The sequence below is a fragment of the Macrotis lagotis genome, chromosome 3 (genome assembly GCF_037893015.1).
Source record: "Macrotis lagotis isolate mMagLag1 chromosome 3, bilby.v1.9.chrom.fasta, whole genome shotgun sequence".
Lineage (NCBI taxonomy): Eukaryota > Metazoa > Chordata > Mammalia > Peramelemorphia > Peramelidae > Macrotis > Macrotis lagotis.
This window is the reverse complement of record NC_133660.1, coordinates 231,615,284-231,640,890: the sequence shown is the minus strand read 5'-3', so window position 1 is coordinate 231,640,890 and position 25,607 is coordinate 231,615,284. Positions and strand designations below refer to the sequence as shown.

Genomic DNA, 25,607 nt, shown 5'->3' with positions numbered 1-25,607 from the left:
ACATAAAAACATGCTGACAAGTGTTTTAAGGGATTGTGAGCAAATTGGAACTTGAATGAACTATTTGGTAGAGTTGTGAACTGATAGAAATTTATGGATGGCAATGTTGAACTAAACCCAGGAGTTATCAAACTATACAGAACCTTTGACTCAGCAATACCACTACTAAGTTTGTAACCCTGAAAAATTAAAGAAAAGGGGAAAAAACATATAGGTATGAAAATATTTTGACAGCTCTTTTGGGTGACTGGGAATAGGAAATTGAAGGGATGCCTATCAACTGGGAATAACTGAATAAGTAGTAGTTAGTATATGATTGTGAGGGAATACTATTGTGCTCTAAGTAGTAAGGGGTAGGATCCATACGGAATCCTTGGGAAGGTTTACATGAATGAAAGAGAACACTGTATACAGTAACAGCTGTATTGTGCAATGATCCATTGTAAATGACTGTGTCATTCTCAGAAATAAAACTGTCCAAGAAAGTTCTGAAGACTTATGTTGAATAATGCTCTCCAATCCCAGACAAAGAACTGATGGAGTCTGAATGCAGATTAAAGCACACTTTTTAAATTTCTTTGTTATTCTTGATTTTTATCAGCTTTTTAATATACCACATAGTGTGAAAATGTTTTATATAACTGTAAATATTAACTATGTCAATTTGCTTGCTTTCCCAATCAGAGGAAAGGGAAAGAAGGGAAAGAGAAGATATGGGACTTAAAATTTAAAAATGCTAACAAATGTTGTTTACATGAAATTGAAAAAAATAGATAAATTAGACAAAAAATAAAAATTAGGTGAAATTTAATATAATTATTTTACAAAGAATGAGGCAGTAAGGAAATATTTGAAAAATAGAAAAAAATCAGATATAGTCCTTCAACAAAGTTAACAAGAAGAAAAATTCTTACAGAGTTCTATTCCTAAAAGTCCATTGTATTGTTCTGAAAATTTGAGATTTAATAATATCTCCTAGAAGTTCCCAATCTTCAGATTTCTTGAGTATCTTCCTAGTTTCCTAGATGGTGCAGGGAAAGAGTGCCAGCCCTGAACTGAGGTGGTCCTGAGTTCAAAATTAGCCTCAGACACTTCCTAACTCCATGTCCTTGGGCAAGTCACTTAAACTGGATGGCTTCAAATCCAAGGTCATATACAATTATAATTATTTATATCTGGCCACTGCATTCAGATGGCTCTGGAGGAGAAACTGAGGTTGGTGACTTTGCACAGCCTCCCTCTCACTCAAATCCAATTCATATATAAATCATGACAATGCCTTTCTGGTGTCATAGTTTTCTTCTGGTATGAAGGACTAACATTATCATATCATATCTAGTCAATATTATCACAACCATAATAGCCACGTATTAAGCCAGAAAAAATTATTGAGAGTTTCCATGGAAGATCATGTTGGTTTTGGCTATGCTCCTATCCAATCTTGTTTTCCAATTTTTATTTTCTTTTTGATGGGTTAAAGTTGTAATTCCTATCAGATTGACTAAGATGAGAAAAAGGGAAAATGGTCAATGTTGGAGAGACTGTAGGAAGATTGGGATGACTCTTGGTGGAGCTGTAAACCAACCCAGCCATTCTGGAGAGCCATCTGGAACTATGCCCAAAGAGTAATAAAACTAATCATACCCTTTGACCCAGCAATACAAATAGTAGGCCTATATTCAATAGAAATCACAAAAAATGTGAAAAGTACCACATGTTAAAAAATATTAAAGCAGCTCTTTTCTTTAGCAGTAAAGAATTGAAAATTGTGGGCTATCCATTAACTGGGAAATGACTGAAAAAATTATGATATACATACATACATATATATATATATATATATATATATATATATATATATATAGAGAGAGAGAGAGAGAGAGAGAGAGAGAGAGAGAGAGAGAGAGAGAATTATTGTTATATAAGAAACCATGAATGGTCAGACTTTAGAGAAGCATGGAAGGAATTACAAGAAATGGTTATGAGAAAAGGGAGCAGAACCAAGAGAACATCATAGACTTTAACAATAATATTTTGAGTTGCTCTACTGTGAGGAATGAAGCTCTTCTCACCTGTCCAAAGATCTAGGACAATCTGAGAGACCTATTATGTACAATTCCATTCATATCCAGAGGAAAAAGAAACAAACAAACAAATTGCCACATAAACTGAGAGGATGCTATATTCACTTTTTTTAAACTTCTTTTTTACTTTCCTTCTTTTCCCAAGCTTTTTTCCCTTACTCCATTAGTCCTGATTTCTCATTCACAAAAAATGGATAAGTTGCAAATGTGTTAAACACAAATGTACATGTAGAATTTTTACCAGAATTTTTGCTTCTGAGGGGAAGGCGGTATAAGGGAAGGAGGTAGAAAGACATGGAACTTATAAATATGCATGTGAATGAATATTGAAAAACTTCTATAACACATAATTGGAAAAGAAAATATTATGTCAACTTAAGAAAGAAATTTATCTTCATGTGTAATTGAAAAAAATAAAATATTATTAAGCGAGAAAAATAAAAAAAACAAATGAATCCTGTGGTTAACTGATTTTGCCAAATATCCTTCTTATGGTTCCCAATAATCCTTGCAAAGACTGTCCATTTTCCACCACAACTCTTCCCCTAAGTGGTTTTCAGACATAAATTGTCCCTGTTTCCTCTGCACTGAGGGTTCCATTGTAACTTTGGATTTGGGGACCTGACAAACATGTCTATCTTTTTCTGTTTTGTGAATAATTTTGTTCTGACTCAACCAAAACTCCCCTATACTTAAGTGGTGGATTTTTGCATGTTGATAATATGATGATAGGGTAGTTACTGAGGGAATGGCCAGAAAGCAATGTGGGACATAGGTGGGAATGACAAAACTTGAAATAGTTGATCAATTGAGGCGATTATTGATGTATATTGAAATGGAATCTTCTGAACTGGAAGACATAGAAATTAGGAATAGAACTTATTGAAATCATTTGAATTTTAAATACAGAATTTTTCTTTGGGAACTTTTATAACAACATATATTATACACTAAACGTTAAAATTTTTTTCTTTATAATTTTTGAAAAAAAAATTGAATGGGATACATCCTTGCCTCTGAAATCAAATGATAAGAAGTATAAGACAAATACAAGCATTTTCCCAGTTTACATTCAAAATGATTATTATCCTCTGTACTGGGAATGCTGCCTACCAAGAGATAACAATTGTTCCCCATGGTCATTAAATGTAGTTTGTCCTTAGGATAATTTTGAAAAAATGCTCATTGTAGACCTTCCCTCCATTTAATTGTAACATGTTTCTAAAGCCATAGAGGCAGTTGAATGCTTCCAAGGCCAACTCTCTCCTCTTGACCAATAATGAACTCATACAGACAATTCACAATGTTGGCTATGCATTTCCTGACCCATTAGCACTCTTAAACCTTGGAGACCTGTTACACAATAAGATTTTGATGGGAAATAATGTATTGTATTCTTTACTTTGACAGGAATAATTCAAGCTTAAATTGCTATAAAAATAAATATTTTTCAAATGACAAAGTCTGGCCCTTGTATTAACATAACAGTAGCAATCATAAGAACAGAAATGGAAAAGCTCTAAAGAATACTCATCTGGAATCACTTTGAGGAGACATTAGCTGCTTTCTCATTGTCTATACTCACTCTATCTCTTGGTCTCCATGTACCACACTTTTGTTAAATGACTTCAGTGCATATGACAGTTAGATGTTGGGCTTTGCTTCCATTTGAAGTGGTAGACAGGGGAGGGAGCAAGTTTTTATTAGACAACTGATGTGTAGCAATGTGGTAAGCATTGTGCTAAGTAAGACATAATTTCTTCACAAATGGCTGCATACCACAGCTATTATAATGTGTCCATTTCACAGATGAAGAAACTAAGGCAGACAGAAGTTAAATAATGTTCTGAAGGATTCATAGATAAGAAAAATCTACTGGATTTCAAGTCTCCTTCTTGACCCCAAACCCAGCACTCTTCCCACTATATCAGCTATCTGGCTAAACTATAAATAGACAGCTGTAAAATTTATCAAAGGACTTCATTTAGAGTACACTTGCTGCTAAATATTTGTAAATGAGCAGGATAAACTCATCACCCATCCAATATTTGAACATGGACCCTTGAACTAAGAACAGTTTGTCAGGACACCCATCAAAACTAAGAGGTAGAATAGCAAAAGTAAAGACTCTAAATACTATTAATCTTCTGAAAAGTTGGAGTTTGGAAAACATTATTTGAAAAATAAAAATGGCAGATACAACAAAGCTACATGTAATAGTTCACATCTTCATAATCTTAATTTCTGATATTTTGTTATAAAAATAACTTTGAGATTGAATTTAGAGCTTATAGTCAATTTTTTTTCTTAAAAGAATGACTATTTCAAAGAATATTTCTCTTTCTTGAAAGCATTCCTATTTTGGAGAGATCTGATTACGAGCATATTTGTGCTCATGCCAACCTAAAGGCCATCTCTGCAATTTCTATTTCTGTTCTCTGTAACTTTCCACATGAAAGTTATTGAACTATTTGAAGAAAGCTATTACGTCCCTTCTAAATCATGTCTTTTCTGGAATGCACATCCCCAAACACTTGAACCAATCATCTTATGGAATGATTTTCATTCTTCTTATGAATCTTCCCAGTTTCTCTACTTGTATATTAGTATCCATCCTAACATGTGGGGTCAAGAATTGAACATAAGGTCCCGAAATGTGTTTCAATCAGACTATCCATATGACGATCATCTTTCCTGATTCCATGGCTATAAAGGGAATCCAGCTCCAGTTTCTCATTCTAGCATGGAGGGATGCTTGTGCTCCAGGTGAGCCACTGGAACACCTGTTTTCCAAAGTTATCCTCTGCTGTAAAGGCTTAAAATATGGTGCTGGCAAGAGAACCACAGTGACGCCTTCAGGGATGAAAACTGTGGCTCTCAGAACTCATGAAACAAGGAAAAATGTGAAGCAGCATGAATAAGAAGGGGTGTTTGTGTAAAAATCAAATTATTCTGCTAGGTTGCGGAAAGAGAGAAATGATTAGAATTCTTAGTCTATCCATCTCTGACCCTCACTATTCTAATGAAAACTCTGAGAGTCTTTTCTGGCTACTCAATGCCTATTACCACCAAATGAAATTTTCTCTTTTTATCTCACCCTTGACATCATCATTTTGGAATCCTAGGCAGAATGGAGAGGGTCATGTGTGCTACCATGTAAACTTGTCAAATTGTTCAACAGACAAAAGTGAATGTTGGGTTCAAGTTAGTAAAATGATAAAACTAGATTCAAGCTTTTACCACACTTTGGGAAATTATAGAATAAAAATCTACATGAGCCTTTTAATTTAGCTCAGATATCCCAGGCCGAAAGATCCTGATATTTTCCAACTATTTATATTTTCTATAGTTTCTTTCTTAACTTGCTTTAACCTCTATTGCATCTCATTCCAAACATACGTTTAGCTGAAACCATATGATAATGCTATTTGTCAGACCTAAAAATAAACTAGATAAAACAAGAAACTTTTGAATTAATATAGGCTTTTGCAAACTGGGAGAGACAATTGATGAACTGACAAATCATTGATACAATTATGACATGTGGAAGAGGAAAAAAATAACTGGTGTTCTCAGACAGGGCTATAACCCTGTTCCCTTGTCTAAAGTTGGTGGAGCTCCAGTTGCTATTCAAATGTGACCTCAACCACAACTGTAACAGCTCCAGTCTCTCTCGAAATTCTGCACTGTGGTCAGAATCATCATCTCTTGTGTGTGCATCTTGTTTCTCACCAAATATTCCAAGTAAAAGAAGGGGAAAACCAGATGAACCTGCCCTTTTAAAGTAAAACCCTTCTTTACTCAGAGGATCAAAACCAAATTGAATAACCTTTGGTGAGGAGGTTGCCGAAAAAAAAATATTGCTGAGTTCTATTTGGGCCTTTCTGATTCTACGGTGATGATAGCAACTTGAAAGGAGGAGAAAGGATATAGGAATAGTAGAATTTATACTGTAATAAATGTATTTGGGGTGAGGATATAATATTCTGTATTGAAAAGACTTCCGAAATGACATGCATACTTGTAAGGAAATTGCCTTGAAGAAGTTTAGAGCAAGGAGAGATATTCTCAAAGTAGTTCAGATACCCATGTTACCCCAGGTAAAGAGAAGGTATTTGAACTCTTAGAACTGAATTGCATTTTAAAAGAGCATTAAGCTGTTAGAATTACCTGAGCTGGAAAGATTACTAATTAAAGTGGAAAGAAGCAGGGTTTGACAATTATTTATTTAATTGAAATGATTTTCAGAGTTCTGCCTTCTTTATAAATTGTTACTTTTGGTTTTCTCAAGTGTTCTTGGAATTCCTTAAGTATATCAACAGCACAACTGCTCACTTACATTACAGATCATTAAATGATAATAGAGCCAGAATGAACAGATCAAGTGTTGGGAACCATTTTCATACCTAGTGAACAATTCACAATGCCAGTTGTCATATATGGATGTTTGAGAGGTCATGCTTATTGGTTTGGTTATCTTGTTATCCTATCTTGTTACATTTTTTATAAATCCTAGAAGAATATAAGCAAAGAAATGATAAATGAAGCCCTCTGAGCATTTAGAGAACTTCTTACCTCAGCGATGTATGAGCAATTGTCTTAATCCCAGTGGGGTTCATTTGGGATTTTGATGATGTCAGCTTTATTTTATATGAAGGTGCTCAAGGGTTTATATCCCAAATGCTACAAAAGGGACCATAAATATTACTTCACTGTGCAAAGACAGTTCTTTGACATCTAAAAGTCATCAACTTCTTGTATCTATAGGTACCACTACTATTCTTGATTTTCCTCTAAAATATTTAATTTGTAGCTCATTTCGGGGGGGGATCTACTCCTATTGATTTGCCACACATTACACTGATTTCAGGTTTGCATAGCACTTTTATGACCCTCCAAGTCCATCTTTATGAGTAAGATTGATTCCTGATTTGAGTCTTCACATACATGGTCACTTGAAGCACCATATAAAGTTAAAGATTTGCAAATAAGGGTGTGTATGGCACATTATAACAGCATATGAGTAAGTAAATTCTGATCTACCATAGTCATATGATACATCCTGAAACATCAATATTGCAAACAGTAAGTTCATGATAGAACATAAGTAGATGATTTCTGTACAAATAGGTCCATTTATTTAATATATTTCCTTTCTCCCATGTCTCAGACTGAGGGTTTAGCAGGAAAATTCCAGTGGTTAATGTAGTAGAAAGAGAATTGGATTTGAAGTCAACAGAGCCTGGGTTGGATTCCCTTATCTAAGTCAGCTGGATATGACTGTGATTGTGGCTGGCTAAGTGACTGTACCTCTCTGATCCTCAGGTATCTCATCTGTAAAATAAAAATAATAATATTTTCCCTAAAATGTATATGAAGAAAATAAGTGATGAAATTTAAATTGTGGTATAAAATTGAGTCAGTAGAATTTCTGTTATCTGCTTATCATGATTATGTTGATTTTCAAAAGTAAGCTGGTACCTTCCATTTGATTAATATTGCACAGAACCTTGTCCAAGCTGCTGAGGATTAGAAGAAAATGCAACACAGTCCTTAATCTCAAGTATCTTAAATTTTATTTGCGAGGAAGGGATAAAATATTTAAATAAATGAATCAATACTAAGTTGAGGAGGAGCAGGTTTTAGAAAATTGATTTCTTGCAACTAGTGAGTCATTACCTGAAGGAAGTTTGAGGTTCTAAGAAACAGAGATGACGTAGGGAATTTGAAGTCCAGAGGATGAACTGGCAGAAAGACACAGATGGGTATAGAATTCTGAGTTTGGGTAGCAGGCAGTAGATCACTTCTGGCTAGAATACAAACTACATATCTGAGAGAGCAATAAAATAAATCAGAAGAGAGAAACTGGATTCAGATCTGACATGACTCTAAAGATCAAGGTAAGTGAGTGTTTTCTCTTCAAAGGAATGAAGGTTTGTTCAAGGTCTGAGTAAACAAGTGACATGATTAGCCATGTGTTTTAGGAAGAATATTTTTGTAGGGTTTTAGAGGATAATTTAGAGGAAGAAGATACTGAACTTCTAATTTAGAGGTTTTTCCAATAATCCCAGTGAGAAGAGATGAAAACCTAAGGGAGAGTGATGGTTACTTTAGTGGACATAAGCAGATATGAGATAAAGGTTGTAGAAGCAGAAGAGGTAACACTTGACAGTTGACTGGTTGGCAAGTCGAAGAGGGAAAGAATAGAAGAGACAGACCTCAGGATTGTAAGCTAAACTTTTTAGAAGGATAGTGGGACCCTCAATAGAAATAAGAACTTAAGTAAATAAGTCATTTTAGAATGAAAGTTGAAAGTTAGATGATTTTTCTTTGGAACTTGCCATTTGAAATGCTTTTGGAACCTCTAGTAATAGATGTTCAACCATTGGTGATGTGTGACCTGGAGTTCAGGAAATGAATTTACTGACTCAGAATTTATTTGAATGGAGACGTATTGGCAATGGAAGCTAATGAGCACATTGAGAAGATATAGAAAAACAGGAAGAGTCTAAGACAGAACCTGGGGTAACATGGATGATTAGGAGGTAGCACAGGGATAATAATTTGCCAAAAGAGACTGAGAAGAAAAGTCAGACAGCTAGGAGGAATACCAATACCAAGAGAGTCATTGTCACGAAAAGTCATGAGGAAAAGTATCCAATGAGGGTAGTGTTCTGTTATATCACATCTTGCAAAGAGATCTAGAATCAATCAATCAATAAGAAAGTACTTAATATTTTAGCTACTTTCCTAAATGCTAATGATACAAATGAAAAATCCCTAACCATCCCTATGAAATTAAATCAAGATTATAAAAAACATTATTGTTCATAAAGTATTGATAACTTTGTGGAGAATAGTGCTACTGGATCAGGCAACCTCCTTAAAATGCTGGAGGAGAGGATGTGAACTCAACAAAGGTGGATTTTTCCCCCTTATAGATGATAGAGAAAGAAAAAGAGATGGAGTGTGACAAGTGGAAAGAATTTTAAAATTAAATGAATGATTTTAACAGGACAGATCAGAGAATATTTATAAGAAGAAGCAAAAAAGTCAATAGGTAAAATAGTTCAAGGTAGGTTTTCCCCAATGGGAGGAAGCTCAAGATTAAAATAAGCAGAAAGGGGTCAATGAATCAAACAGAGGAACTGATCCAGGAAAAATGATCTATCTCTTTTTCAGAGATTGTTGCAAAAACAATAGAGAAAGTTATTAAGGAGAAAAGAAAGGGAAATTCAAGGAAACAGTCTTTCTTTTGTCATAAAAGTAGATTTCAACCTTCCATGTTGAGAGGGATGTGTGAAGTAGAAGGTGTTGAAAAACTACCTTATCGCTCTACCAGCTTTATTTATTTAAGGCATTCTTTTTTTGTTATGATCAAAAACATGGAATCATAGAAAAGTATATGAGTTATAGATAAATTCTTATTAAATAAATTGTGTATTAATAGTTTGGATATTTTTCTGAATTGAGAAAAGAAGAAAAAAAGGAATTGGGAGAAATATAATTACTTCTGAAAAAAGTAATATTAAAATAATTTCTATCCTTTTGAACTTAAAAATTTTAACAGATGCAAATATTTCAATATAGTTTGATCTTTAAAAATAATATACAGATATATATATATATATATATATATATATATATATATATATATATATATATTGTTCTTCTAGGTCTTCTGAGTTCACTCTGCAACAGTTAAATAACACATTTCCAAATTACTCCAAATTTGGCTTTTTTAATCACTTCTTATGGTCCCTAAAATTATGGCTACTTGATGATACCACAATTTGCTCAGTTATTCTGAAATGGAAGGATATAATAGGTAAACAGGATATTTTTACAGCATGATGTTACTAGAAACAGTAATATTTTCATGGGAAAATTTCCTTGGTTCTTCAGTTTAGCAATAGTTAAATAAGTTCTTTGTAGAAATGCCAAATTCTATCAGCAAAGTACAAAGAGGTGACTCAATCTAAGATTCTCCCTTTCTCTGTGATTTTATAACGCAAGGATTAACCTGGAAACAGGGACACTCTAATTCTAGTCAACTGGTGAATAACCCCTTCAAGATGTGGAAAATGATGCTATGAGAAGTGAACAAACTTCAAAAAAACTTTCGCTGCAAATTATTATTAACTTTGCTTAGCTAACATAATAGTATTAACACATTTGGATACAGTCTCTGCATACACACACACACACACACACACACACACACACACATACACACACACAAACAAATATATAGAGAGAGAGACAGATAGATATAGATATGAAAGGTATCAATTATGTGATTAAATAAACTTCATTCTTGCAACCTTTTTTACAGTCTTACAATGGCAAAATTTTCAAATCACACAGTATGGTTGGACCAGGGAAAGAATTTGGTGGCAACAGATATATTCATCTCTTCTTTGCTTAGGGTTCCTGTTAAGTGGCATAGGAGCAAAACAATGAGAGTAACATAGTAGGATATCCTGTAGGTGGCTTGTGAATGCTTCCTGAATACAACAGTTGACATCAAAATCTTAGTTTTGTATTTTATTTTAATCTCATTTTCTTCCTTTTTCTCATTTTCTTCTAATAAGCTTTTGTTGTGAAACAGATGTCTGGCAAGAACTGCACTGCTGTGACTGAATTCATTATTTTGGGATTAACAGATGAGCCAACCCTTTGTGTCATTCTCCTTCTGATATTTTTAGGTTTTTATACTGTCACCTTAATTAGTAATGTTAGTATAATCACATTGATCAGAAAAAGCTCCCAACTTCACACTCCAATGTACCTTTTTCTCAGCCACTTGGCATTTGTGGATATTGGATATTCCTCATCTGTCACACCTGTTATGCTCAAGAATTTCCTTGTGGACAAAACCATAATCTCTCTTGGAGGTTGTGTGACCCAACTGTTCTTTGTAGCCTTCTTTGGGACAGCTGAGAGCTTTCTGCTGGCTGTGATGGCTTATGATCGGTATATGGCAATCTGTAAACCCCTGCTTTATTCTGTCAACATGCCCCCTAGGATCTGTACTCTATTGCTTATCTTCTCCTACCTGCGGGCTTGTATAAATGCTTGGATCTACACTTGTTGCTTACTGAGCCTGTCCTTCTGTGGGCCCAATAAGATTAATCACTTTTTCTGTGATTATTCACCACTTCTGAACCTTGCTACATACCAAGATGATATTGTTGAAATTCTAACATCTGCCTCTTCTGGATCTATAATTGCGATCTCCGTACTAATTATCATACTCTCTTATGTCTCCATCCTCTTCTCTGTCTTGAAAATCAGCTCCACTGAGGGAAGATCCAAAGCTTTCTCAACTTGCACCTCTCATCTCACCACAGTCACTCTCTTCTATGGCACTCTTACATTCATTTATGTCATGCCCAACTCCAACTACTCAGCAGATGAGAATAAAGTAATATCAGTTTTCTACATGGTAATAATCCCCTTGTTGAACCCTCTGATCTATAGTCTAAGGAACAATGAAGTAAAAGGGGCCCTGAGAAAAATGATGATGAGGAAACATCTCTTTTCATGAATTCACCTTAAGTAAATACTATGTCCTAGGTTTCAAGGAATGCAAGGACAAATTGAGACATTACTTTCCTTTAAAGATCTAATATTCTTCTGACATGCTGTTTAAAATTAAGTGATACCAGCAACCAGGTTTTAGAAAAGATACATGGTATTTTTATTTTGATGCATTAGATTTATGAATTTCAAGGTTGAATACAAAGGTCTGAAGAGTTCCACAATCATGGATATCCCCCCTTCTGTAAAGGGCATGCAAAAGTGTCATATCTCTCTTCTTTGGGTTCCTGATCTTTTAGAAGTCTTGCAACACTGATTTTACATTGATTTGTGGTAGTTATTGTTTCCATTTCAATTCTTATAGTCATTGTGTATTGTTTTCTTTGCTCTGCTATCATCATTGTGTAGCAAATCATGTATTTTTTTCTGTTCCTGTTCTTTTTTTTTTTGTTCCTTCATATGGTATAGTCATATTCTGTTATATTCATGTGCCACAATTTGTGTTTCCATTCCTAAGTCACTGACCATTAGTTTTTTTTCCAATTCCTTGCTACTATCAAAGTGGCACTGCAAATATTTGGGTGCAAGTGAGGACTTTTCTTTTTGTCAGTGTCCAACTAAATGTCCTAATACACCGGAAAAATATATTATTTTTCCTGTGTGATGGTTCTTCATGATGCGCAAGAAGGAAGAGATACTAGAAGAAATTGAAAACAGGAAAAAAGTAAGAAATCAATAAAAATTCATTAAAAATTTAAAAGTTCTTCAACTGAATACTTCTTACTTGTTTAGTCCAATATAGCTACACTGGTCTATTTGCTTTTTCCACATGTGACAGTCCATCTTCTGTGTCTTTTCCCCTGGCTCTCTCACAGATCTGATATACTTGGTTTCCTGTGATTTCCTTGAGACAATTCCAATCCCACTTTGTACAAGAAGCTTTTTGGACTTCTCAAGCAAATATCTGCTTCCTCTCAAAGATGATCTTCCATCTACTCTGCCTATAATTTATATGTCCCTGCTTCTTTTTTTATTAAAGAAAGATTTTATTTAGTGTGAGTTTTACAATTTCTTCCCCATCCTTGCTTCCCTTCCCCCACCACCCACAGAAGGCAGTCTGTTAGTCATTACATTGTTTCCAAGATATATATTGATCTAAGTTGAATGTGATGAGAGAGAAAAAATATCCTTAAAGAAGAAAAATAAATTATAAGAGACAGCAAAATTACATATTGAGATAATGGGTTTTTTTCCTAAATTAAATGTAATAATCTTTGACCTTTGTTCAAAATCCACAATTTTTAACCAGATACAGATTGTATTCTCCATTACAGACAGTCTCTGATTGTTGCACTGATGGACTCAGCAAGTTCATTAATGTTGCTCCTCATCCCCATGTGGCTGTTAGGGTGCATAATGTTCTTCTGCTTCAGCTCATGTCATTCAGCATCAGTTCATGCAAATCCTTCCAGGATTCCCTGAATCCCCATCCCTCCTGGTTTCCTAATACAACAACAGTGTTCCATCATATACATATACCACAGTGTTGAAGGACATTCACTTAATTTCCCATTCTTTGCCTCCTCAAACAGGGCTGCTATGAATATTTTTGTGCATGTGATATTTTTACCCTTTTTCATCATCTCTTTGGGGTATAAACCCAGTAATGGCATTGCTGGATCAAAGGGAATGCACATTTTTTGTCCTTTGGGTGCAATTCCAAATTGCTCTCCAGAAAGATTGGATGAGTTCACAGCTCCACCAACAATGTAATAAATAGTGTCCCAGATTTCCCACATCTTTTCCAACATTGTTCATTGTCCTTTCTGGTCATATTAGCCAGTATCAGAGGTGTGGGGTGGTACCTCAGATATGCTTCAATTTGCATTTCTCTAATAAGTAATGATTTAGAGCAAATTTTCATATGACTATGGATTGCTTTGATCTCCTCAACTGTAAATTACCTTTGCATATCCTTTGACCATTTTTCAATTGGGGTATGCCTTGTGTTTGTGAAAATTTGACTTACATTTTGAAATGATTTCTTTGTCAGAAATACTAGTTGTAAAAATTGTTTCCCGGTTTACTTCATTTCTTTTGATCTAGGTTACAGTGGTTTTGTTTCTGCCAAAGCCTGTTAATTCAATGTAATCAAAATTATCTAGTTTGTTTGAATGATGTTCTTCCATCTTTTCCTTGGTCATAAACTGCTTCCCTTTCCTAGATCTGACAGATAAACTACTCCTTGATCTTCTAGTTGGGTATAACATTCTTTTCTTCTGTCTAAATTCTGTATCCATTTTGATCTTATTTTGGTATAGGCTGTGAGGCATTGCTCTAATCTAAGCTTCTTCCATACTAACTTTCAATTTGATCAAAGAGAGAATTTTTATCCCAACATCTGTGTCCCCGCTTCTTTACATGATGTCTCTGCCAATAGAATGTGAGCTGCTGGAAAACTGGTACTCTTTTTATTGTGTAACCCAAGTTTTAGCATAGAATATGATACATAATAACCTTGAACAGCCTTGTTGACTGCCTTGTTGGAAATCCTCTCTATATCATCTTCCTACTTTTAATATTTTCTCAAAATAAGGACATCAGACCTGATCATGATGTTCCATACCTGATCTTATCAAGGAAGAAAGCAACAAAATGATCATCTCTTCAAATATGGATTCTATTTTCTCTTAATTCAGTGTAATTTTTTCTTAGTCTTTCTTGTCATCATGATATACCACTCAAAAATCTGCCACTTTTCAGGGGCAGATAGGTGATGCAGTGGATAGAGCACTGGCCAGCCTCAGACGGTTTACAATTAGCTAGCTATGTGATCTTGGACAAGTCACTTAAGCCCATTGTCTTGCAAAAAACCAAAAAAAAATGATTACTAAAGTTTAATTTTTTCAAGTATCTTTTTAACTTTTAACTTTGATTATAATTCTGCTTTGTCTATTCTGAGATGTAATTCTACCTTTTGGCCAACAAGATATCCATTTAGAAAATAATCATCTTGTACTATAATCTAATCATAATTTCATAGCATATTTTAAAAACTAATAAATCCAGTTCCTCTTTCTCTCATCATCATTTTCCTTTCTATTATTGTAGACGACAAATGGAATCTTGTGGCACTTATTTGAACTTTTATATACCAAGTAATAAATCAGGGCCCACAGAACAAGGCTATCTCTGTTGGTCATCAGGATTCTTGAGGTAACCATAATGGATTGTGCTGTTTGGACTCCTGTCTCCAATTCAAAGTATTTTCCCAATGTCAATCTCAGTGCCAATTATGATGCCCCTGAAACCATAATCTTATGTAGTATCTGGTTTTCGGGTGTCATTTAACCACTCATCATCAATTAACTTTATGAGGGTATATTTATTGAGAAGAGATAGTGCAAACACAAATTGGAACCACAAACCAGTGCACCATTAGCATAGTCTCTCCTATACCATTCACTCCTTGAGAGAAGAGGCTCAATATGAAAACAGTTACAAAGCACTGACTCTTTCAACTTCACTTCCAAATGTTGTAATGCACCTTCTCTTCCTTGTTTGTAGTAGCTGAATTCCTGATTGTGAAATCAAGCATTCTGGTTTTGACTTAATGTTCTGCTCCAGTACCCAAACTTGTATTTTTAGCTTTTGACCATTTGAAATTTATATACTCTCCACCTTCTCTAAGAGTTCTTTGACTGATAAGTCAGAATAGGCACAACCTCGATAGAAGCAACCACAAGGCCTTTGTGCAACGATTCATGTCAACTCAGGTGGAAAGATGATGCCTCTGACTGTATTTGGAATGATTGAATTTTCCTGGCTGAAGATTTGGAGAAATAACAACTGAATGTCTAATATTAGCCCTAAAAACTGTATAAAGCTATAAATAAGGCAACTACACTTTCCTTTGGAGACAAAAAAAGTTTAGGCTAGGCTTAACATGAGATAATTTCTGTTACAGATGTTACATAGGATTGGTGAGTGGAACTTTAGGTAAATAAATTAACATACTTTTAGGAGCACTGTGATCATCATTCCAAATCAGGAAAGTGAGAATGTGGAATGAGGTAGGGAGGAATAGACTATGAAAGTGTTCCTGCAACTAATGTGTATTTTCTGTGAGTTACTTTACTGCATCGGGAACACAGAGAAAAGCTGCTTGCGAGAAAGGGCTATTCAGGAGCCTGCAGTGCTTCAAACCGATTTTCTGGTATTTGTGGCTGATCTCACTGAACTGTGAACCCCAAACCAAATTAAATCAGTCTTTTGGTCTAATGTGGCTGATATGGAAATATGTTTTAACTCAATTATACATGGCTCTTGGGATGGGGAAAGCAAGGAAGAGAGAGGAGATATAATAGGAACACAAAATCTTACAAAAATGAATATTGAAAACTATATTTACATGTAATTGAAAAAAATAAAATACTATTAAGTGCAAAAAATAAAAAAACAGGCTCTATAAACATCTAATGCTGCAAAATATCCTTCTTCTGGATTCCCCAAATTCCTGGAAAAAAAGTGTTCATTCTCTATCACAACTCCTCCCCTATTTGGTAATGAAGTATAAATTGCCTTTGCTCCTTGTGGACTGAAGGTGCCATTTAAGTGCATTTGTGGACCTGACAAGCATGTCTATCTTTTCCATTTAGAGAATAATTTTGTTCTGCCTCAAAATTCCCATATATTTGAGGGATGGGATTTTTGAATGTTGACAATATGGTGGTAAGGTTCCTTTTGGTTTTTCAAGGCAATGGGGATAAGTAACTTGCCCAAGATTGCACAGCTAGGTAATTATTAAGTGTCTGAGACGAAATTTGAACTCCGATCCTCCTGACTCCAAGGCCAGTGCTCTATGCACTACTACACCACCTAGCTGTCCCATAAGGTTGCTCTTGAAAAGGTCAGTCAACAGTGTGAGAAATATTTAGGGCTGACTTGACATGATATGGTGGAACGACTGAGACACTTATTAGCGTATTTTTATATTGAAAACTGTAAACTAGGGGAAAGCGTAACTTGGAGTAGAATATATTGCAATTGTTTGAATGTTGAGTTCAGAGGTTTTTTTGAGAACTTTTGTAGCCACCTATGTTGTATGCTAGATCAATTTTTCTTTTTATAATTTGTGAAAAACGCTTAAATGTGCTACGTTCTGACTCCTAAAGACAAACCATGACAAATATAAGATAATACAAGCTTCCTCTCTATTTACAATCAAAATTATTATCATATGTACTTAGGGCACTACAGTCCCAAAAAGTATTTATTTCATCCTTAGACTAATTATGAAAAATTGCTCACTGTAGGCCTTCCCTCCATTTCATTATAATATGTTTCTAAAACCTTGGGGAAAATGCTGAAAGCTTGCCAAGACTGAGTCTCCACTCTTGGTCAAAACTAAATTCATACAGCCAGTTCATAGTCTTGGTGATGTATTCCCTGGCCCATTAAAACCCCTAAGCCTTAGAGGCCTGTTGCACAAGAAGATTTTGATGAGAAGTAATGCAACAACAAAATATGTTCTTTAGTTAGACAAGAATATTTCAGCCTTAAGTTGCATTAAAAATATTTATCCTGGGGCAGCTAGGTGGTGTAGTGGATAAAGCACCGGCCTTGGAGTCAGGAGTACCGGGGTTCAAATCCAGTCTCAGACGCTTAATAATGACCTAGCTGAGTGGCCTTGGGCAAGCCACTTAACCACATTTGCCTTGCAAAAAACCCTAAAAAAAAACAAAACAAAAAATACCTATCCTAAGGACAAGACTGGTCTTTTCATTAACATATCAGTAACAGCCAAAAGAGAAGGAATAGTGGAGACCTGAAGAAACATGCTCCTCAAATGGAATCTCCTTGAGGAAGCAGCACCTACCTTATCTTTGTCCATGTTCACTCTGCCTCTTGGGTTCCCTGTACCACACTTTTGATAAAAGACTTTGGTGCATATGAAAGTTAGAAATTGGGCTTTGCAATAGCTTTTAAAAGTTACAAAGAGAAGGAAACAAGTATTTTATTAAACACTATTATGTAATATGTGGCAAACCCTGTCCAAGGAAGATAATTAAATCTTTGTAAATGAAGGTATAACATAGCTATTGTTATTGTGTCCATTCCTGGATGAAGAAGCTGAGGTAGACAGAAGTTAAATGACTTTCTCAAGGGTCCATAGCTAAGAATGTCTGAGACTAGTTTTCAACTCGCCCTCCTGACCCCAACCCAGCACTGTACACATGGTCCCAATAAGCTACCTAGACTTTAAATGTACATTTGTGAATTTTACCAAAGGCCTTTATTTAGAGGGCACTTGCTTCTGAATGTTTGGAAATGAGCAGGATAGACCCAGCACCTAGGCATCACTTGCAGGTAGACCCTGGAACTAGAGACAACCTGTCAGGAGACCCTTCAAAACCAAGGGACAGTGTAGCAATAGTAAAGACTCTGGTTACTATTAATCTTCTAAGATTAGAGTTTGAAAAACACTACTTGAGAAATTATAATATGAGATACAACAAAGCTACATTTTCACATATAATCTTAATTGGTGACCCCTTTTGTTAGAAAAATTGCAAACACGAGATTTTAATTAGAGCTCATAATTAATTTTTTATTAAAAGACTGACAAGTTCAAGGAATAGTTTCCCCTATGTGAAGTCGTGGCAAAATCACTACCTCTCAAGGAAAATCATTTCTCTTTTGGAAAGATCTGCTTATTCTAAAGTCAAGCTAAAGACTGTCTCTGAAATGTTTACTTATTGCTCCTAGTTCTATTCTCTGGAACCTTCCACGTGAAAGTTATTCTACTACTTGAAGAAAACTATCAAGTCCCTTCTAAATCATATCTTTTCTAGAGTGCACATACCTAATTACTTGAACTAATCCTCTTATGGAATGATTTTCTTTCTTCTTATGAGACCAGCCAATTTCTCTAGTCATGCTTCAGGATGCTACTATTCATCATAATAGTGAGGTCTAGTGGTGAACATACATCATATGTCTTTTGGTTAGAGCCAACTATCCACATGACTATCAACTCCCTAATTCCTGACTCCAAGCCTAATACAGGGAAACCAGTTTCAATTTCTCATCCTAGGATGGAGGGATGAATGACTCTTGGTTTGAGTCACTGGAACACATAGCTAATGGCTCTCCAAAGTCATGAAGTAAACAAAAATGTGAAGGAGGTTGTCAAAGAAGGGTTGTTTGTGTAAGGTCAAATGATTCAGCTGGACTGCCACAGAAAGGAAAGGATTAGGAATCTTAATCTATTTCTTTCTGGCCTTCATTGTTCTAATGTAAAGTCTGAAAATCTTTTCCAGAGACTCTTCTCCTCCTACCACTGGCTTCTCCATTTTAGAAGAATCTTAACTAAACATTGGTAGAGTGGTAAAGGTCATGTGCCCTACTGTGCAAGTTTGCCAAATTATTCAGCAGATAAAATTGATTCTTGGGTTCATGTTACTCTGAGGATGAAATCAGATGCATGCTTTTGCCCCTCTTTGGGAAGTTATAAAATAAAAACATACATGAACCTTTTAGAAAAGCTCAGAGATACCGGGCAGGAAGATGCTGATATTTTCCAATTCTCTATATTGTTTATAATTTTTATTAACTTATCACTTCTTATTATTTTATATTTTTTATTTTAGTAACTTATCTACCTATTGCATCCCATTCTCAATAATGAAACATGAACAAGGAAATGCTGTGATATACCATACTTTTAGTTAATGCCATACCAAATTCATAGAAATATAAATTAGATAAGTCAAAAAAAATTTGAATTAATATACATTTTCCCAAACTGGGAGAGACAATTGAAGAAATGGCAAATCACTGATATCATTTGTGGCATGTGGAAGAGAAACAATACCCAGTCAAAATTCACAGGCTGCTCCATTGACCAAAACGGATGAATCTCTAGTTGCTATTCAAATGCCACCCCCTCTATAACCATAACAGCTCCAGCCTCTCTTGAAAGAATTGTACAATGTGATCAGATTCATCCTCTCATATGTGCACATTTTTCCTCTCACCAAATTTTGCTAGAGGAAAAAGAAAGGAGAAAAAGAAGATGAACCTGCCTCTTTAAAGCTGTAGTCAGTGGATCAAAACCAAACTGAGTAACCTTTGGTGAGGTGGCTGTTGCAAATACAAAATATTCTGGGTTCAAATTGATCCCTTTTTAATCCACATTGATGATGGAAGCATCAAAATGAACAGTAGATTTTATAGAGTACTATATATGTAGTCGTGTGAGAATAGAATACAACATGCTGAAGGGACTACTTCCTAAATGACATGCAGGCTTTTGATGAAAATATCTTGAAGAAGTTTAGATCAAGGAGACATATTTTCAGAACAGTTCTGATGTCCACATCGAATGGAGAAGTTTCTTAGAACTCTCAGAACTGGGTTGCATTTTAAAAGAGTATTGACCTATGGGAATCAATTGAACTAGAAAAATTATTAATTAAAGTACAAATTTAATTAAAATAAATAAATTTGAGAAAGCAAGATCAGATAATAGTTTATATAACTGAAATGATTTTCAGAGTTCTGGCTTCTGTGATACTTTAAAAATCCTTTAATTTTCGGATTTCTCATTAAATGATAATAGAATCAAAATTAATCAGACTGAAGTAATGAGAACCAATTTTCATACCTATTGAAGATTTTCATAATCAATGACAGCTGTCACAGGTTGATTTTTGAGATCTTTCATAGTAGCTCATACTTATTGGTTTGGTCATAAGGCTATACAATTATTTCATTTTAAAAAAATTCTAGATGAACATAAGCAAAGAAATAATAAATGAAGTCCTCTGAGAATTGAGAACTCAAATAAATCAACTCTGTTTAAGCAATTGTATCAGTCTCAGTGGATTTCAAATGGCATTTTGATGATATCAACTACAGTTCTTAAGGTACTCAAGGGTTTATATCCCAAATGCTACAAAACTTAACAAAAATATTTCCTCACCAAGGCATAGCTATTGCCTTCTAATCTAAATTAATCAACTACTTGTATCAATAGGCACCTCTGCTAATCCTGCTTTTACTCTAAAAAATGTGCAACTCATGTCAGTGGGGCTCATCTATTCTTAATTTGCCAAACTTAGATGGATTTCAGTTTTACATAGAGCTTGAATCACCCTACCTCTCTGCCTTAATGAGTAAGATGCATTCCTGATTTGGACCTTCATTTACCCAGTCATTTGTTGCACCATATAAAATCAAAGATTTTCAAATGAGCTTTTTTCATGAAAAATTATTAAAACATGTTAGTACCTAAATTCTAATCTACCCAGTCATATCATACATCCTGAAACATCACTATGAACAGTAAGTATATGATCCTAAGTGATTAGAGAACAATACCTTACTTAAGGGAAGCTCTTTCTATACCAATAGGTATATTTCTTTCGTATGTTACTTTTTTCCATATCTCAGATTGAGGTTTTAGTTGTAGTAATTTCAGTAATATATTTCTTGGTTGTTGTAGAGGAAAGAAAATTGAACTTGAAACCAGCAGAACTGGGTTTGAATTCCATATCTTAATTTTACTGACTATGACTGTGATTGTGAGTAAGTGAGTTTTACCTCTGTGAACTTCAATTATTTCATCTATAAAATGAGAATACCCAATTTATGAAATTTAATGTTGTGTTTTTTAGGTATTTAAATTTTTCTTATATGCATATTATGATTATGTTACTAATTGAAATGAAACTTAAAGTTTTCAATTGTGTGTTGGTGTCCTCCATTTCACAAATATTTTTCTATGGACAATATACATAAAGCCTTGTCTAAGGCACTGAGTGAAAGAAAACCAAAAAAGAGAACTTAATCTCAGGGACTTTAAATTCTATTTGTGAGAAAGGGATAAAATTTTGATATAAATAAGTCAATATGAGATAGGTTTGAGGTAGGAAAGGGCATTGGAAAATAGATTTATTGAACTGGTAAGGCATTAGCTGAAGGAAACTTGAATGAGGTGGGGCATTTGGAGCATGGAAGATGACCTGTTCAGAGACAGAGAAGGGGATAAAATTTTGATTCTGGAAAACAGATAGTAGACCAGTTAGGCTAGAATACAGAATACATATCAGTCATCAAGCAATGAATAAGCTCATACTGCTTAATCACTTTCCCAGGTGCTAATGATACAAATCAAAAAAACTCTAACAATCCTGACCATCTGTTATTGTATGAAGACTGCCATAACATTATGATTCGGGAAATATTGGTAACTTTCAAGTGCTAATAGTGAAATAGTGCTACTGGAACTCTGGGGTCAGAAACTCCCTTTCTATGCTTTATCGTGTGTGTATGGGAGAGAGGAAGTGGAATCCACAAACGTAGGTTTTTTCCCCCTCAAACAGCTGGTAGAAAAAGAGAAGAGATTAGCAGATCTGGGTGCATTTATAGGAAGAAAGGAGAAACCTAAAGGTAAAAAGCTTAATAATTTTAGGGTAGTTTATTTCCAATAGGCAAAACTCAAGATTAAAATAGGAAGGATGGGATCAATGGATCAAGTAGAAAAATTGGCCCAGGAGAAAAGGACTATATGATAGAAACTGTGCAAAAATAATAGAGGAAGTTATTAAGGAATAATGAAGTGTAGAAGAGGAAACACAAAGCATCTCACAGAAACCAACTGTCTTTTGTCATAAAAAGTAGGTTGAAAAGTTCTAGTTGCAAATGAGGTGTTGAAAAAGTAATTTGTCACTCTACAAATTTTACTTTATTTTATGGCATTCATTTTTGTTGTGCTCCTAAATGCCATAAATGAGTGTTACAGTCAGTATTACTTCTGAAATAAACAGTTTCTAATACTTCGTAACATTTTTACTGGTTTGAGAAGAGAATTAGAATGAGTTTAGCACTGGGAGTAATAAAACTATTTTAGGAAAAAAAATATTATTCAATATAATTTTCTCAAATGAAAACATTTCGATTTAGTTAGATCTTTAAAAGAAATGTATTTCTCAGAGAGAGAGAGAGAGAGAGAGAGAGAGAGAGAGAGAGCACTAGTAGATAGATAAACACATATACTTGCTTTTTTTTCTTTTGGGCATCTTGAAAATGTTTGGATCTTGTTCCATTCCTCATTCACGCTTATTACTACCCAGTTAGCTATTTTTCTTGCCTTTCATTATGGAAGCCCTCCCTTATAAGAAATGTGTGACGTCAAGAAAAACAAATCAACAGATTCACCGTATCTGAGCATTCATGCCTCATTCTGTACCAAGAAGTGGTAGAAAATATTTCTTCATCAGATTTATGACTACATGATTTGTCAATATTTTGGTCCAGGGGCTGAAGTCTTTCAAAGTGGTTTACTGTTTCAGGATTATTTTTATATATAAATTGTTATTCTAGATCTACTGAGTTCATTCTGCATCAGTTAATGGAAGTATTTCCATATAACTCCAAAGTAGTGTTATTCATCACTTCTTATGGTCCATAAAATTGTCACTATTTGATACCACATTTTGCTCAGTTGTTCTGCATTTGAAGAATACAATAGGTAAACAGGGTATTGTTACAGCAGGTTGAGCAAGGATTTTCAATTGTTTTTACCTAGAAATACCTGTATTTACATAAGAAAATTTCCCCAGTCTTTCAGGTTAGCAATATATACCTTAATGATAGTTCTTTGCAAAAATGCCAAGTTTTATGAGCAAAGTTCAATGAGGATACTCAGAATTAAGATTCTCCATTGCCCTTCATCTATCATTTTATTATATGAATCATTTTGGAAAGCAGGAATTTCCTTAAAGTCAATTGGTGGATAACATCTCCAAATATGGAAAATGAGAGATGAAGGAATACATAAGAGATTATTTCTGTAGAAGATATTCAAAATGGTGGCTAGTTGACAGAATAGTGTATAGACATTTGGATGTTGTCTCTGCATATGTTTAAGAAGGGAGGGGTGGTTAGGTGTCATAGTGGATAGAGCACCAGCCCTGGAGTCAGGAGTACCTGAGTTCAAATATGGCCTTAGACAATTAATAATTACCTAGTTGTGTGGCCTTGGGCAAGTCATATAACTCCAGTGCCTTACAAAAAAAAAACTAAAAAATAAGCCAATCCTCCACAGTCTTGCAAACTTTTTCACATTCTTAAAAATGCCAAAATTGGCAAATCATAAAGTATGGCTGAACCAGGGAAAAATTTACTGGCAACAAATATATTCAACTCTCTTTTGTTTGTGGGCACCATGCCATGATGCATATAAACAAAGAACAAAAGTAATACAGTATGATAATCATGTAATAGGTGGCCCAGTTATGAACATACAGATAAACATAAGCAAATATTTGTTCTATATATTATTTTAATCTTATTTTCTTCTGTCTAATAGGCTATTTCCAAGACAGATGTCTGGCAATAACTGTGCTGTGAATGAATTCATTCTTTTGGGGTTAACAGATGACCCATCCCTGCGTGTCATCCTTTTTGTGATATTTCTTGGTTTCTATACTTTTACTTTAGTTGGTAATCTTAGTATAATCACATTGATCAGGAAAAGCTCCCAACTTCACACTCCAATGTACCTTTTTCTCAGCCACTTGGCATTTATAGATTTTGGATTTTCCTCAACTGTCACACCTCTTATGCTCAAGAACTTCCTTGTGGATAAAACCATAATCCCTCTTGGAGGTTGTGTGAGGCAATTGTTCTTTGTAGCCTTGTTTGGGACAGCTGAGTGCTTTCTGCTGGCTGTGATGGCCTATGATTGGTATATGGCAATCTGTAACCCCCTGGTTTATTCTGTCAACATGCCTCCTAGAATCTATACTCTATTGCTTCTCCTGTCCTACCTAGGGGGTTGTATAAATGCTTGGATCCATGCTCATTACTTATCGATCCTGTCCTTCTGTGGATCCAATAAGATTAATCACTTTTTTGTGATTATTCACCAGTTTTAAAACTTTCTACATACCAATATGATATTGTTCAAATTTTTCCTGCTGCCTTTTCTGGAGCAATAATTGCAATCACAGTACTAATTGTCATAATCTCATATATATCCATCCTCTTCTCTGTCCTAAAGATAAGCTCCACTGAGGGAAGGTCCAAAACTTTCTCAACTTGCACCTCCCATCTTGCTGTAGTCACTCTCTTCTACAGTACCATTGCATTCATTTATGCTACACCCAAGTCCAGCTACTCAACAGATGAGAATAAAGTTGTGTCTGTTTTCTATTTAGTAATCATTCCCTTGTTGAACCCTCTGATCTATAGTCTAAGGAACAATGAAGTAAAAGGGGCCCTGAGAAAACTGATGAGAAGGAAACATCCTTTTTCATGAATTCATCTCAAGTATAAATTATGTCTCAGGTTTGGGGGATTCAAGGTAAAAATGAAACATTACTTTTCTTTTTTTTTGGCAAAACAATGGTGTTAAGTGCCTTACTCAAGGTCACACAGCTAGGTAATTATTAAGTGTGTGATGTCTGATTTGAACTCAGGTCCTCCTGATTCCAGAGCCCGTGCTTTACCCACTGCACTGCCTAGACACCCAATTGCCTTTCCTTTGAGATCTGATATTTTTCTTACACAATGTTTCGAATTAAGTGATACCAACAATCAGACTTTAGAAAATATATTAAAGTAAATTTATTTTGATGTATGAGATTTTTGAATTTAAATGTTGATTACAAAGGCCTGAAAATATATGAAAAATTCCCCAAATATGAATCTTTTCTGCAATGGTGCATGTCAAAGTGTCTTATCGCTCCTCTTTGATTTCATGATTTTTTTTAAATCTTGCAACACTGATTTTATATTGATTATGTTTATATTGATTTGTGGCAATTTTGTTTTTATATTCTTATAGTCATCATGTGTGTTGTGCTCTTGGTTATGCTCTCAGCATTGGAAAACAAATCAAACAAACTTGTTCTGTTCCTATTCTTTTTGGTACTTTCTTTGTGACAGTCATATTCTATTTTGCTCATGTGC

General features: G+C 34.7%; 2 protein-coding genes across 2 annotated transcripts; both read left to right on the top strand.

The window, feature by feature from the left end:
- Positions 1 to 10,695: 10,695 nt before the first annotated feature.
- On the top strand, positions 10,696 to 11,634 carry LOC141516462 (olfactory receptor 5p57-like). The gene has a single exon (XM_074227533.1). It carries the CDS (start codon positions 10,696 to 10,698, stop codon positions 11,632 to 11,634), a length of 939 nt encoding a protein of 312 aa, XP_074083634.1.
- A 12,385-nt stretch (positions 11,635 to 24,019) lies between these two features.
- LOC141516461 (olfactory receptor 5P3-like) lies at positions 24,020 to 24,954 on the top strand. The gene is given in 2 exon segments (XM_074227532.1): positions 24,020 to 24,542; positions 24,545 to 24,954. Coding segments are annotated over 2 exon segments (933 nt in total).
- The last annotated feature ends 653 nt before the right edge of the window (positions 24,955 to 25,607 follow it).

What these genes read in the sequence shown, in the direction of transcription:
- LOC141516462 (XM_074227533.1), top strand. Translation starts at nt 10,696, where the DNA reads ATGTCTGGCAAGAACTGCACTGCTGTGACTGAATTCATTATTTTGGGA.